We start from the raw sequence: 15,312 nt of genomic DNA, 5'->3' as shown, positions 1-15,312 counted from the left end.
AATGCACCTAACCAGAAGGTCTTTCAGACTGTGGGAGGAAACTGAAGCACCCAGAGGAAATCCATGCAGACATGTGGAGAATGTGCAAACTCCACACAGACAGTAACCCAAGCTGGGAATCGAACCCAGGTCCCTGGCGCTGTGAAGCAGCAGTGCTAATCACTGTGCCACCGTGCCGCCCATTGCATAATTGCCGCATAATTGCACCATGTTCAGTTGCATTCACAGCTCCTCAGATACTGGAGCTTTCCATGTAACTGAATATGTTTAAGAAATAAATGGATTTCAAAGATAAGACCATAAGAAGACAGAAAGGAGTCGGCCATTCTACCCTTCGAGCCAGTTCCACCATTTAATAAGATCATGGCTGATCTGACACTCAAAGTCCAATTTCCTGCCTTATCTCTGGAACCCTTAATTCTCTTATGGATTAAAACCGATCAACCTCAGCCTCAGTTCAAGGTCTCCACCTCCACAGCCTCCTGGGGCAAAGAATTACAAAGATTCACCACTCTCTGAGGGAAGAAATTCTTCCTCAAATCCCTCTTAAGTGAGCACCTGGGGCCTTGAGAGAGATCTTGTATCCTCACTGACTACAGGGGAGGTCCCAGAGGATTGGAGAATAGCCTATGTTGTTCCTTTGTTAAAGAAGGGTAGCAAGAATAATCCAGGTAATTACAGGTTGGTGAGCCTTACGTCAGTGGTAGGGAAATTATTGGAAAGGATTCTTCGAGACAGGATTTAGTCCACTTGGAAATAAGTGGACGTATTGGCAAGAGGCAACATGGTTTTGTGAAGGGGAAGTCATGTGTCACTCACTTGATTGAGTTTTTCGAGGAAGTGACTAAGATGATTGATGAGGGTAGAGCAGTGGATGTTGTCTACATGGACTTGAGTAAGGCCTTTGACAAGGTCCCTCATGGCAGACTGGTACAGAAGGTAAAGTCAGAGGTAAGCTGGCAATGTGGATACAAAACTGGCTCGGTCACAGAAGACAGCACGGTAGCACAGTGGTTAGCACTGCTGCTTCACAGCTCCGGGGTCCCGGGTTCGATTCCCAGCTCGGGTCACTGTCTGTGTGGAGTTTGCACATTCTCCTCGTGTCTGCATGGGTTTCCTCCGGGTGCTCCGGTTTCCTCCCACAGTCCAAAGATGTGCGGGTTAGGTTGATTGGCCAGGTTAAAAATTGCCCCTTAGAGTCCTGGGATGTGTAGGTTAGAGGGATTAGCGGGCAAATGTGTGGGGGTAGGGCCTGGGTGGGATTGTGGTCAGTGCAGACTCGATGGGCCGAATGGCCTCCTTCTGCACTGTAGGGTTTCTATGAAGACAGGGGGTAGCAGTTGAAGGGTGCATTTCTGAATGGAGGGCTGTGACAAGTGACGTTCCTCACGGTTCAGTGCTGGGACCTTTGCTGTTTGTAATATATATAAATGATTTAGAGGAGAATATAACTGGGGGTTTGATTAGTAAGTTTGTGGATGACACAAAGGTTGGTGGAATTTTGGATAGCGATGAGGACCATCAGAGGGTACAGCAAGATATAGATCGGTTGGAGACTTGGGTGGAGAGATGGCAAATGGAGTTTAATCCGGACAAATGTGAGGTAATGCATTTTAACGGGTTCATGGATGAGAGGGGTGTGGAGGGATATGGTCCAAGTGCAGGTCAGTGGAACTAGGCATAAAATGGTTCGGCACAGACAAGAAGGGCCAAAAGGCCTGTTTCTGAGCTGTAATTTTCTATGGTTCTATGGTTCTAATAAGATGTTATTGAAACATCTCAGATTCTGAGGGAACTTGATGCTGGACGGTGGATGCTGAGGGGATATTTCCCCTTATGGGACAGTTTAGAACTAAGGACGCAGTTTTAAAAATTCAGGGTTTCCCATTTAAAATTGAGACAAGGAGATTTTCTTTCCTCTCAGAAGTTTGTGGAAAGCTGCAATTCTGAGAGCAGTGAAGGTCGGGTCATTGAGCATATTCAAGGCTGAGTTAGCTAGATTTTTGGTCAACAAGGGAGTCGAGGGTTATTGGGCACAGGCAGAAAAGTGGAGTTGAGACCACAATCAGATCAATCATGATTTTAAGAATGACAGCACAAGCTTGGAAGCCTGAATGTCCAACCACTACCACTCTTCTTGGTGTGGAACTTGAACTCAAAGCTGCTGACCTGGAGAGAATTACCCACTGAGCCATAGTTGCGTTAGTTCGAAGGATGAATAAATCCATACAGAAGATGAACAATAGCAGTTTAAGAATGGCATCCTCTCAAGCTTGTTGTGCTATTCAGTAAGATCTGTACCGCCGGTTCATTTCGTCAATTTAATACCACGTCCCGATCTGCCCTCACCTAACAAAAAACTATTGACCTTTGTCTTGAAGGTTTCAATTGATGAAACATCCACAGCCTCTTGGAGCAAAGAATTGCTTTGGTCCCTTTATAAAGATTTCCTGATTTCCGAATCTAATTTTTAGGAAGCAACTAACTGAGGGATTTTCCTCATCACATTCATTGTATTTTGGTGATGTGATCCTTTCTCTTCTCTCAAACATAAATATAAAATGGTGTGAAGTAACGTGTCTTCCTTACAAGTTAACAATATAATATGTAATTCTTACATTTAGACTATCTGAGTGTTGAAAGAGACCACCCTGTTGAGTTTCTGTGCATATTTGTGCTTTTAGCTCTGCTTATTGTCTCTGTGCCTATTTCCTTCTAGCGACGCCTACATGCTCGAAGAACCCTCTCAATGTTTTTTGTAAGTACATCTGTGCTCCTGCCTGACAATGATAAGTCGCAAAGCTTGATACTATTTTTCAAAGAGGTTTTTGTGCATGGTTATATTAGTGTAATAACATGTTCATGCACCTATATACCAATGTCACCCCATTGGATGTTATCTGTGTATGTGCTTTGATAACGTAAGAATTATTTGTTCAATTCTGTTTGATGGTGACATTTCTTTCCATCATTGGACACTTCGCCTTGTAAGAGGTTTTAAAATTTTGTATAAATTTTGCACCAGATCCATTGAGGCATTCTATGCCCTTGTTGCATTAGATATCTAGCTGGTCTATTCCTTTCCATGTATTCTACTTGATTGAGTTTGTCCATGAGAGAAATATCATTCCATCATACTGAACATCCAAAAAAAAGTATTTTACAATCTTAAAAAATAATCTTTTAATCGCAGTAGCCTTGATATTCCTGATATTGAGGAATGAAATGCAGAAGCAAATTGGCAGCGGGGAAGGGGTTGGAGACTGCAGGGAAGAACCCAGATCTGTCTGGGTTAAACCCTATGGAAGCCTTGGTATGTTCAGGGGCAGCCTCACAACTGGGTGGACAAAGTATAGTAACATTCAACTGAAAGGATAAGGCAAGGAGGAGGCATTGCATTATTAGTTAAGGAGTCAGTTACTGCAGTAAGGAGAGATGATACCTTGGAGAGGGAATCAAATGAAGCTTTGTAGGTAGAAGTTAGGAATAAAAAGGAGGCAGCTGCGTTGTCAGGTGTTTATTATAGACCCCCAGATAGTCAACGGGATATTGAGAAGCAAATATGTGCACAGTTTGTGGAGGTGTGTAAAAACAACAACAATAGGGTTGTTGAATTAGGTGATTTCAACATTCCCGACATTAACTGGGATATACACAGTGTTAAGGGCTTTGGATGGAGTAGATTTCTTGAAATGTGTACAGGAGAACTCTTTAAATCAGTATGTGGTGGTTCCAACCAGGGAGGGAGCTGTGCTGGACCTGATCAGAGTCAGAGAGTCATAGACGTTTACAGCATGGAAACAAGCCCTTCGGCCCAACTTGACCATGCCGTCCTTTTTTTTAACCACCATGCTAGTCCCAGTTGCCCACATTTGGCCCGTATCCCTCTATACCCATCTTATCCATGTAACTGTCTAAATGCTTTTTAAAAGACAAAATTGTACCTGTCTCTGATACTACCTCTGGCAGCTTGTTCCAAACTCTCATCAGCCCCTGTGTGAAAAAATTGCCCCTCTGGACCCTTTTGTATCTCTCCCCTCTCACCTTAAACCTATGCCGTTTAGTTTTAGACTCCCCTACCTTTGAGAAAAGATGTTGATTATCTAGCTGATCTATGCTCCTCATTCCCACCTCAGGGAGGCGGGAACCAAAGCAAAGGTGAATTAACTGAAGGAACCAGAAAGTAGGGCCAGTAAGACAAAGAGAAAGAGCAGGCAGGGTGTGGTTGCTAATCAAAGAGGGCCTGGTGGACTGAAGTTCCATTGTTTCAATGCAAGAAGTGTAAAGGTAAAGCAGTTGAACTTAGAACTTGGATTAGTACTTGGAACTATGATGTTGTTGCTATTACAGAGAATTGGTTAAGGGAAGGACAGGATTGGCAGCTTAACGTTCCAGATGATAGAGGGGGATGTAAAAGGGGTGGGGGAGTTACACTATTAGTTAAGGAGAATATCACAGCTGTACTGTGGGAGGACATCTCAGAGGGCTCATACAGCGAGGCAATATGGGCAGAGTTCAGGAATAGGAAGGGTGTAGTCACAATGTTGGGGGTTTACTATAGGCCACCCAACAACCAGCGGGAGATAGAAGAACAGATATGTAGGCAGATTTTGGCAAGGTGTAAAAGTAACAAGGTTGTTGTGGTGGGAGATTTTAACTTCCTCTATATTGACTGGGACTCACTTAGTGCTAAGGGCGTGGATGGTGCAGAGTTTGTAAGGAACATCTAGGAGGGCTTCTTGAAATGGTATATAGATAGTCCAACTAGGGAAGGGGCTGTACTGGACCTCGTATTGGGGAATGAGCCTCGCCAGGTGGTCGACGTTTCAATGGGGGAGCAGTTTGGGAACAGTGACCACAATTCAGTAAGCTTTAAGGTACCAATGGATAACATTAAGTGTAGTCCTCAGGTGAAGGTGCTAAATTGGGGGCAGGTTAATTATAACAATATTCAGCAGGAACTGAAGAATGTAGATTCAGGGCAAATGTTTGAGGGCAAATCAAAATCTGGCATATGGGAGGCTTTTAATTGTAAGTTGATAGAGATTCAGGACCGGCACATTCCTGAAAGGATGAAGGAAAAGTATGGCAAGTTTTGGGAGCCTTGGATAATGAGAGATATTGTGAGACTAGTCAAAGAGGAAAAGAAAGCATTTGTCAAGGCGAGGAGGCTAGGAACACACGAAGCAAGTGTGGAATACAAGGAAAGTAAAAAGAAACTTAAGCAAGAAGTAAGGAGGGCTAAAAGGGGTCGCAAAATGTCATTGGGCAGCAGGATTAAGGAAATTCCCAAGGCTTTTTATACATGTATAAAGAGCAAGAGGGTAGCCAGGGAGAAGGAAGCCCCATTCAAGGACAAGGGAGGGAATCTACACGTGGAGCCAGAGGAAATGGGTGAGGTATTAAATGAGTACTTTGCGTCAGTATTCACCAAAGAGAAGGCCTTGATGGATGATGAATCTGGGAAAGGGTGTGTAGATAGTTTGAGTCATGTTGAGATCAAAAAGGAGGAGGTATTGGGGTTTTGGAGAAACATTAAGGTAGACAAGTCCCCAGGGCCTGATGGGAAATACCCCAGAATACTGAGAGAGGCAAGGGAGGAAATTGCTGGGGCCTTGAGAGAAATCTTTGTATCCTCACTGGCTGCAGGGGAAGTCCCAGAGGACTGTAGAATAGCCAATGCTGTTTCTTTGTTTAAAAAGAGTAGCAAGAATAATCCAGGTAATTACAGAACGATGAGCCTTACATCAGTTTTAGGGAAATTATTTGAGTGGATTCTTTGAGACAAGATTTATTCCCAAATGCAAATAAGTGGACGTATTAAAGTGAGGCAACATGGTTTTGTGAAGGGGAGGTCATGTCTCACTCACTTGATTGAATTTTTCGAGGAAGTGACGAAGATGATTGATGAGGGTAGGGCAGTGGATGTTGTCTACTTTAGTAAGACCTTTCACAAGGTCCTTCATGGCAGACTGGTGCATGAAGGTAATGTGAGGTAATGCATTTTGGAAGGTCCAGTACAGATGGGAAATATACAGTAAATGGCAGAACCCTTAAGAGTATTGATAGACAGAGGGATCTGGGTGTACAGGTACACAGGTCACTGAAAGTGGTAACACAAGTGGAGAAGCTAGTCAAGAAGGCATATGGCATGCTTGCCTTCATTGGTCGGGGCACTGAGTTTAAAAATTGGCAAATCATGTTGCAGCTTTATAGAACCTTAGTTAGGCAGCACTTAGAATATAGTGTTCAATTCTGGTCGCCACACTACCAGAAGGATGTGGAGGCTTTGGAGAGGGTACAGAAATGATTTACCAGGATGTTGCCTGGTATGGAGGGCATTAGCTATGAGGAGAGTTGGAGAAACTTGGTTTGTTCTCACTGGAACGACGGAGGTTGAGGGGGGACCTGATAGAAGTCTACAAAATTATGAGGGGCATGGACAGAGTGGATATTCAGAAGCTTTTTCCCAGGCTGGAAGATTCAATTGCTCCGGGGCATAGGTTTAAGGTATGAGGGGCAAGGTTTAAAGGAGATATTCGAGGCAAGTTCTTTACACAGAGAATGGTGGGTGCCTGGAACTCGTTGCCGGGGGAGGTAGTGGAAGCAGATACGATAGTGACTTTTAAGGGGCATTTTACCAAATACATGAATAGGATGGGAATGGAGGGATATGGTCCCCGGAAGGGTAGGGGGTTTTAGTTCAGTCAGGCAGCATGGTCGGTGCAGGCTTGTAGGGCTGAAGGGCCTGTTCCTGTGCTTAATTTTCTTTGTTCTTTGTTCTTTATTATTTTGTAGACCTCTATAAGATCACACTCTCACAAATATCCTTAGACATTGCATAATCCTGGAAATTGCATGTTCCTCGACGAGAAGTTTGTGAAGAAAAATCCTAGACCTTAGAAGAAATTGATAAGAAATGTCTCTGAACTTTTACTGAATGGATTAGTATCTGGAAGCCTTGTTTAATTTATACTTTTCTGAGTTTACTTTGCTTCCTTTTAGCCAATGAAGATGCAACATGACCTGTTTGAACAACAGCAGAAAGATGAGAATGCTAATGCTGAACCCGTATACGAGGAGGTACAGGATGTTAATGTGATGTTATCGATGAACCAGGACATCACTTCAGTGGATCCCACGCCAATCCTTGTGGCACAGCTAAAGACAAACACGGTTCCAAACTTGCCTGCACAGGACAAATTCCTGCAGGAACTGAGTTCTGCCATTCATAGAAAGAATGAGCTTCAACATGACATTACCAAGTTATAATAAATGCTGGAAATTCTGATAATTTACTGAGAAAAGGAATTCTGCCTAACCTTTTCTTCCTGTTGTATGATACTGACAAGAGTCATGCAGAAAGCAAACCCAAATTGCTGAAGTTTGACGATATCAGGGCAGGTGACAAATCTTAATGATAACAGAAAAGAAACCAAACTAAAAGCAACGTTTTTAACAACCACTGTGTATATATATTATATATATATATATATATATATGTTCATACATCGGGATCTAGCTGATCATGTGACCATCATATATCACGTTCATTGAATTATATAAATTGAATAATGTTATGGTTTTAGTTGTGTTTTTAATGACTTGACAATGAACCAATAGTCTTCTTAAATGGAAGATACAAAGTTGTCTTTGAGATTTGTGTACAAGTTTAACCTAGGATTGTCCAAAATCAAAGCATGTCAATTTGGGGAAATATCTACTCAGCATACTATTAGTAAAAATATGACAAGTCTTGCAATGTCAGTTACACAAGGTGCGCAGAGAAAATCAAAATTTTAGCAGAAGACAGTTGCAGCTTTGATGGATTTCCACCTCACTGTATTTCTTCCTTCTCTCAACTGTTCCACTTTCATTTCTTGGATTCTTTTCATGCTTGGCACCACGTTCAGAGAGTTGGTTCAAAGCCCATTTCATGGCCCTGACAGTGGGAACTTCAGCAGTTTCCAATCAGAAACCGACAGAATAATTGATTGATATCTGTAGATTATGGGCTTTGAGTAAATTGCCTTCAGGAGATAAAAAGAACCATCCACATCAAACAAAGTAAACTTTTCAATATCCTCTTCTTTTCAGTTTCCAGAATCCATGGTTAACACAATGTTTTCTCTTTTTCTGATGACAGCAAGATTGTCAAGAGTGAAGCTGTGATGTAATGTTTTTTCTCTCTATGCGTTCCCCATTGAGGGACATTTCAGTTCCCACTGCCATCCATTATTCTTGGTTGTTTAAATAATGTTGTCAAGTTTCACATTGGAAAACAAAGGTGAAAATATCATTATGTTTGTGCAAAACACTACTCGATTCAAAGGATAATATTTTCCAACTACTTCCACGGGCAGGGTCTTCCAGTCCTGCCAAAGTCAACAAAGATTTGAATAGCCCACTGCATCCACCACAGGGAAACCCCCCACAGCGAGAGTGGAAGCTCCCAGCCAGAGTTTCGGCGAGAAATGGTTAGATGAAGCTGACCGTGGGTTTTTAGAAGCTCTCAGATGGGAAATATCAGGGAATTGTAAAATATTTTCAGAAGGAGGCCATTTGGCCCATCGAGTCTGCACTAGCTCTCTGAAGAAACAATTGACCTAATCTCATTCCCCGACAGAATTGGAATGAGAAATACGATAGTTTAACAATACTTGAAAGCATGTAGAGAATCTTGACTTGACCAGATCAAGACTGAAGGAAATGGGTAAATGGACCACAGCTGTAAAAGATGGTGCTAAACCTTATGTCCAATATGACGCTAACCATGTAATAAGTGTTCGATTTATTTTGATCTCTCGTGTTTCCAGTCTCTTGTCATCGTTTTTGACCTGTTCTGTGATAAACATACCAGATTTTATCTCTCCATTTCCTATGTCTGTAGCGTAACCACAATCAGCTCCAGTTTTAGCTAATGAAGAGTAACTTATTTCTGGGCCAAGCAGGGGTACCCCTCCAGGTCATCCCCCATTCTTTAACCCTCTCCCTCCTGACCTCTCAAACCCAGTCTCCAACCCACTCACTGAGACCTGCTAACATGACCCCAGTGACCCCAGATGCTGTGCTTACCCTGGCTCCTCAGTGCAGTGGCCACTGAGATGGCTTAATGCAGTTTTCCTGTTTTCTAGATCCATTTTCTTGTGGCTTTTTGGTGTGTCAGGAGGATCTTGAGTACAAAACACACGCATTCCTTTCAAGGTCAAGGTTCTCAATGTGAGGACCACAGGAAAATTCTTATAATAACTCCAGGAGTCGGCTGTAAAGGGACAGTACTTTATTGTGCAAAATAAAGTAGAACAAAAACCACAAGCCTGTGGTGAACACAACTGGTCCCACCCAGGGCAATACAACAAAGGATCCACTCAGGGGCCTGCTTTATACAGGGCTCGGTATGCAAGCTCCACCTGGTTGTAATTACCAATCACCAGGGAGCTCGTATTCTACGAGTCCTACAGGGTGGTCAATCAGAGATTCCCCATGCAAGTCCTGGGGGTTATCACAATTCTATTTCTTCCACACACTACCTTCATGTGTTGGCATGGATTTTTAGAAGCTTTTAAAAAAGGCTGTCCTAATTTGAGGTCTGATCACTTCTGCCAGATCAGAAGAGTGTGGATTAGACATCTTTCTTTGAGTTTTTTTTCAACTTCTCAAACTGCAAAGTCTGCTTGCAGCCTAGGGACTTTCTGCCAGGAACGGAGTGCACTGGTCTACAAGCCACACCCAGCACAAACTGTGGACCTGTCATCAACAGGCAACATCGCAGCCTCGGAGTTCTCAACAGTCAGTGTCCCACTTTTTTTTTCTGATGTGGTTGCAGCACCAAGCCACCTTCAAAATGGAGAGGCATTGATGCAGCAGTGGCCTAAAGCGTCATGTTCACCACAGGATCCAGAGGAACCAGGGTGACCTCATTGCCAAAGACATTCTGAATCAAAGCAATTCATATGATGAGAAACTGTGATGATTCTGAGACTTAAGGGAAGAACATTGGAAACATCCTGAATGAAGACAAATGGTGATTGATGAAAGCTAATTGGTGCAGTGCTCAATTGAGATGCGGGACAGTAAAAGACATTTCATAGCACGGAAAGTCCAATATTCTGTAAATGTATTGTAAATATTAAAGATTTTGCACAGATAAAGGTTTCTGGTTCACTCTACAGTTTTTATCTTACCCGATGTATTATAACTTATTTAAACATCACCATGACCCTGTAGTAGGTAATAATACCTCTAAGACTAATTGTAGGTCAAAATGCAGTGTTTATTTTCACAATTGTGGGAGAACGCAGGTTCCTAACAGCGGACCCCCAGCCTTTCTTCTCGAACACAAGTAAGAACAGAGTTTTATACATCCCGGTTCCCGCCCCTTATTACATTTGCAATTCTCCAGGATGTCTGTCACTGTTCGTTATTCATTGTGGGATCCTTGCTGCATCGGCAGTTTCTTTCTTTGCGTAGTTTGTGCAATCGCGGCAATCTCCAACGCCGCGATTGTTTCTGTTCTATCCCTCTACATTATGCACAGCCTTGAAACAACATCACAGGTTTTGCACAAACAAGTTAACTAAAACACAAGAGCCTATTATAGCAATTTATATCAGTTTAAAATAGTATAGATGCATAGCATATAATGAATATATATAAATCTATTGTTATACGAAGACAGAAGGCATACATGTCAGCTTCACCGTATTAAAGAGGCTGTGTTAACCGCATTCCTAAATACAATAAGCTGGAGATAATAGGGATAGCTGTTCTTCTTATCTGGTCTGGATGCACGAAAACAATGAATTCTAACAAAAACAATGAATGCTACAGTACTTCTCACGAATCTCTTAAGTATTACAGAGGTGAGTCTAAATGCTTAAGTGTTACAAGATTCATTAACCCATTCCCGTCTTCAACCCACAGCGGATCTGAGGAGGATGAAATTCTCCCAGAATGCCTGGGTTTCCCTGCATCCCACTTTGATTGCTCAGTCCTGGTATCCCAATATCTTGATGGGTGGTGGTGCTGGGGTGCAGCTGCATCCACTCGAGCCACTGACCTGCCACCCATGAGGCCATTATACTGAGTGCCCACATCTTCTTTAACAGCCACATGGGACTCATCTCTGGGTTGGCCAGTCTTTTGTGGTTCCTCAACATAAGCTGCCCAACCTAAAACATGGTTGAGATTATGACCACAACAGAGTTCTCCTTTTGAAGTGTGTGGGCTTGCAATGTTTCCAGTCAGTCACTTATCTTTCCCTGCAGGTCCAAATACTCAGTCCAAAAGGGAAATACCCGAGGCTCTGCATCACTGGCCCATAAACCAAACTTGGAAGGCTCCACCTGACTCCAGGGTGACCTATGCACAAACATCTCTATCTCCAACACTTCTTGTGCACACTGGTGGTATGCTCTTTGCTCAGAGCTCCCCAGTCTAAATCTGCTCAACACCCAGCTGAGTGTGGTCTCTGGGATGGTGCCTGCTGCTCTGGAAGCTGGTGATGGACACGTGTCCAAGGTCAGAATCCTCTCTGTGTTATGAGTCCATAATCTTTGGGAGAGAAAGACAAGAAAGTCATGAGATGAAGTATCCCCATTCCTATTGACCTTCTTCCAAAGCCATACCTAAACTAATTTTCCCCCAGTTGGTGCCTCCTTAGCTGGACAACTTGGAGCCACCCCATCATCATTAGCACCCATGCCATCTCCAAAGTCCATTCCTCCCTCCCTCATAAGCACATGCTGCCGCATGTGCACTGTGAGGAGGTAAAAACAAGGTGTTGTCTTGCCTTGCTGCAGTAGTAGAGGACACAAGGGAAAGAGCTGATTGTCAGAGAAACAGCCAGGTAACGGTAAAAGTATAAATACTTTACTTCGGGGATTCACGGCCTTCATTCCGGGAGGGAGCAGAGCCGGGACAGACAGAGAGATAGCTGGGTAATGGTAAGAGTATAAATACTTCGGGGATTTGCGGCCTTCATTCTGGGTAACGGGTAGACTTTGTTTCATAATTTGAAAAAACCTGTAAAGTGACATCACAGGAGACTGTGGCCTGATTGGTTGGAAGGGAGTCTGGGCTAAATTTGAAAATCTATTCTAAGTTACTGATTGAAACCACTGATTTTAATTTGATTTCAGATCAAGAGGGATAAATAATCAGTTTTTAAAAAACTAATGAAATAGTATATGAATTGTGTGTATTTAGCTATTAATATAGTGGAAGTCTAGCACTAGGGACTGTATAGTTAATTGTAACAAAGTTTTAAGTGTTTTATTTGTAAATAAATTCATTTGTGGTCAAAATGTAGGTCAGCAGGTTAAGTGCTTCGTCTGTGAGATGTGGGAGATTCGTGAGGCGTCCAGCATCCCGGAAAACTACATCTGCAGAAAGTGCACCCAATCGCAAGTCCTCACAGAGCACATGGATTGGTTGGAGCAGCAGTTGGATGCACTTAGGAGCATGCTAACATCTGTAGTGGTAAGTGAAGTAGGTAAAAATGCCTCTGAAGTCTGAGTCAAAATACAGTCAGGCTTTATTCTCACAGGACTTGACCCCTTGAAAGCGGAAGTTAAAGTTCTCTCTGAACACAGAAAAGTGGGGATGTATATGCAGCATGGCTTCTAATACTGGTCACGAATCAACCCCAGTCCAGTCACGACTCGGAAATACAATTTACAACTGCTGGTCACGAAGCAAACTTCCAGACCAACTACAAGAAATACATTGATAGCTTCTTGACCATAAACCAGTGTATCTGGCATCCTCAGCACATGAAGTGCAGGTCTTCTGTTTCCTGTTCTTCCCGCGGTTCCCTTTTGAAGTTCCGACGCTCGTCCAGCTGCCTCAGCGGGAGTTCCTCTTCAAACGGCTGATATCGCGATCCACAGCATGTAATTGCCTGTCTTCCGCAAACCACACACAAACTTGTAGGAAAGGTAAGACTTCACAAACACATTCACATTTCCATTGATTATCTATTGTTACAAAATAAAAGTTAACTGGTATTAATGTCAGAAGCAGTACAAACAAGAATAACTTTTATTCATGTCAAAAGCAGTATAAACCTGAGGGAAATTAGCCACAATGAAGGGTTATGCTTGTGATACATTCTAAGTACAAAGTTCAACCCTTTAGGTACAAAATACATTAACCCTTTCCCTTCAGGCACAAAATACATTAACTCTTTCTTCAATCCCCCCTTTTGGTTGGGGCCAAGTTCAAAACATGGCCCCATGACCAATTTAGAGCCAAACATTACCAGCATATGGGCCTAACTCCTTCATCAGGAGGTCTGCCCCCTCTGTTCGTACACATGTACTCGGCATAATTCGGGTGGTAACAGTTTGACAACAAGAGTTCAATAATGCTATACTAACACAACAAACGATAACAATGACAGTTAATACAAGCAACCCATGCATCAAGTATGATCCCCACGACCCAAACCATTGCCCTAGCCATCCCGGAGGGTTATAATTATGATATTGGCTCCCTTCACCTTGTATTATCATTGCCACTCGTTTGATATGATCTGCCAAACGAGTTATATTTTCTGAACCATCTGGGATATATGTGCAGCATTCAGATCCAATTACAGTGCACGTTCCTCCCTGAAAAGCCAATACATAATCAAGTGCCAATCAGTTCTGTAAAGCAACAGTCCGGATAGCTACAACTTCGGCTGATACTTCAGAGATGGCAGTGCTCACCTCCTCAAACCCGTCTCTAGTTTCATTCACAATTCTCTCTAAGGTCGAGGCCATATGTGTAGGTTCCTGAGCTGCTTTTGCTCATTGTTCCACAGGAGCAGGCTGAGGGTAAGGGAGCTTGTGTGTGCACTAATTTATTTAATTACTTTTTCAGTTAAATTAGTGAAAAAAATCGGAGGTTTTTTTTTCTAAACAGGAAATAGGCCCAGCAGCAGCCTGGGAAGGTTTTGGAGGGTTTAAAAGTGCTTAACTTGGAGGTTTCAGCCTCATTGTTCCACAGGAGCAGGCTGAGGGTAAGGGAGCTTGTGTGTGCACTGATGCGCTATCAATAAGGCGAAAGACTACCGATATGCCAATATAAGTGTAGGCTTTTATTCACAACAGAATCAGGAGCAGATCCCAACAAATAACCGACCTGGACTGAACAAGGGGGAGGAGACAGCCACCTTTATACTAGGTGCTGAGGGGAGGAACCAAACTGGAAGGGGATGTGTCCAGGTATGACAAACACACACAACGGTGGTCCATATAGGACAAAGGCACAACTGAGGTCCACCACATTCACCCCTTCCTTTTAAAAAAAACAACACGGGGGTGAAGCGGAAACAATATCACAAGTCCAGACGAACCGGTGGCTTGATCCGTCGTCGCGATCGTCGTAGTGCAGGTCGCAGAGTCGTCCGAGCAGGGAGCGATGTCGGCCCAGGCTCCGTACAGTGAGCGTCGAGAGAAGGCGCTGGGTGGTGTGAAGCGGACCGATCCGTCGTCCCGTCCAGTCGTCGGGTACTGCGTGGCGACGGCTCCGGCGACTCAAGCGAGCTGTACATAGGGGCGAGAGGAATGAGCAGTGGCCCTGGTGGCGTATGGGGAACAGTGGGAACCGGAGCTGGGGGGTGGGGGGCTGCAACAGGCTCTGGGCGCACTACATTGGGGACAGGGACTGAGGGAGGAAGAGGCGTAGCAGTCTCCGAATGGACGACACCAGGGACCGTGGGGCGGAAGGACGTGGTGACCTCCGGGGCACCCGCGGGTGCCAAGTCACGGACAGAAACCGTGTCCTCCCGCCCATCAGGGTACGCTACATAAGCATATTGGGGATTAGCATGGAGCAGTTGGACCTCCTCGACCAAGGGATCTGCCTTATGGGTCCGGACATGCTTCCGAAGCAGGACGGGTCCCGGGGACATCAGCCAATCCGGGAGCGAAGTACCCAAGGAGGACTTCCTGGGAAATGAAAACATCCGCTCGTGAGGGGTCGTATTGGTCGCTGTGCACAAGAGTGACCTAATGGAATGTAATGCGTCCGGAAGGACGTCTTGCCAACGGCTGACTGGAAGGCCCCTAGACCGTAACGCTAATAGAACGGCCTTCCAGACGGTTGCGTTCTCCCGCTCTACTTGACCATTGCCCCTGGGGTTATAGCTAGTGGTGCGGCTGGAGGCAACGCCTTTGGCGAGCAGGTACTGCCTCAGCTCGTCACTCATGAAAGAGGACCCACGGTCGCTATGAATATAGGCTGGGAAGCCGAACAGGGTGAAGAGCTTGTTCAGGGTCCGAATCACTGTAGCCGTGGTCATGTCCGAGCAGGGGAAGGCAAAAG

General features: G+C 44.1%; 1 protein-coding gene across 4 annotated transcripts in view; it reads left to right on the top strand.

Moving 5' to 3' along the window:
- arap3 (ArfGAP with RhoGAP domain, ankyrin repeat and PH domain 3) overlaps positions 1-10,142 on the top strand; it is a 482,966-nt gene extending 472,824 nt beyond the window's left edge. For 3 of the 4 annotated variants that reach the window (XM_078231730.1, XM_078231727.1, XM_078231728.1), the window contains 2 exons: positions 2,720-2,758; positions 7,006-10,142. In XM_078231730.1, the coding sequence (XP_078087856.1) occupies positions 2,720-2,758; positions 7,006-7,272 (306 nt within the window). In that variant the 3' untranslated portion in view covers positions 7,273-10,142. The remainder of the gene's footprint in view (positions 1-2,719; positions 2,759-7,005) is intronic. The other variant, XM_078231729.1, reaches the window with a different exon arrangement.
- Positions 10,143-15,312: the final 5,170 nt, after the last annotated feature.

Source organism: Mustelus asterias, chromosome 16 (assembly GCF_964213995.1).
Source record: "Mustelus asterias chromosome 16, sMusAst1.hap1.1, whole genome shotgun sequence".
Taxonomy (NCBI): domain Eukaryota; kingdom Metazoa; phylum Chordata; class Chondrichthyes; order Carcharhiniformes; family Triakidae; genus Mustelus; species Mustelus asterias.
The sequence above is the reverse complement of the archived record's forward strand: the minus strand, read 5'-3'. Positions and strand labels throughout refer to the sequence as shown.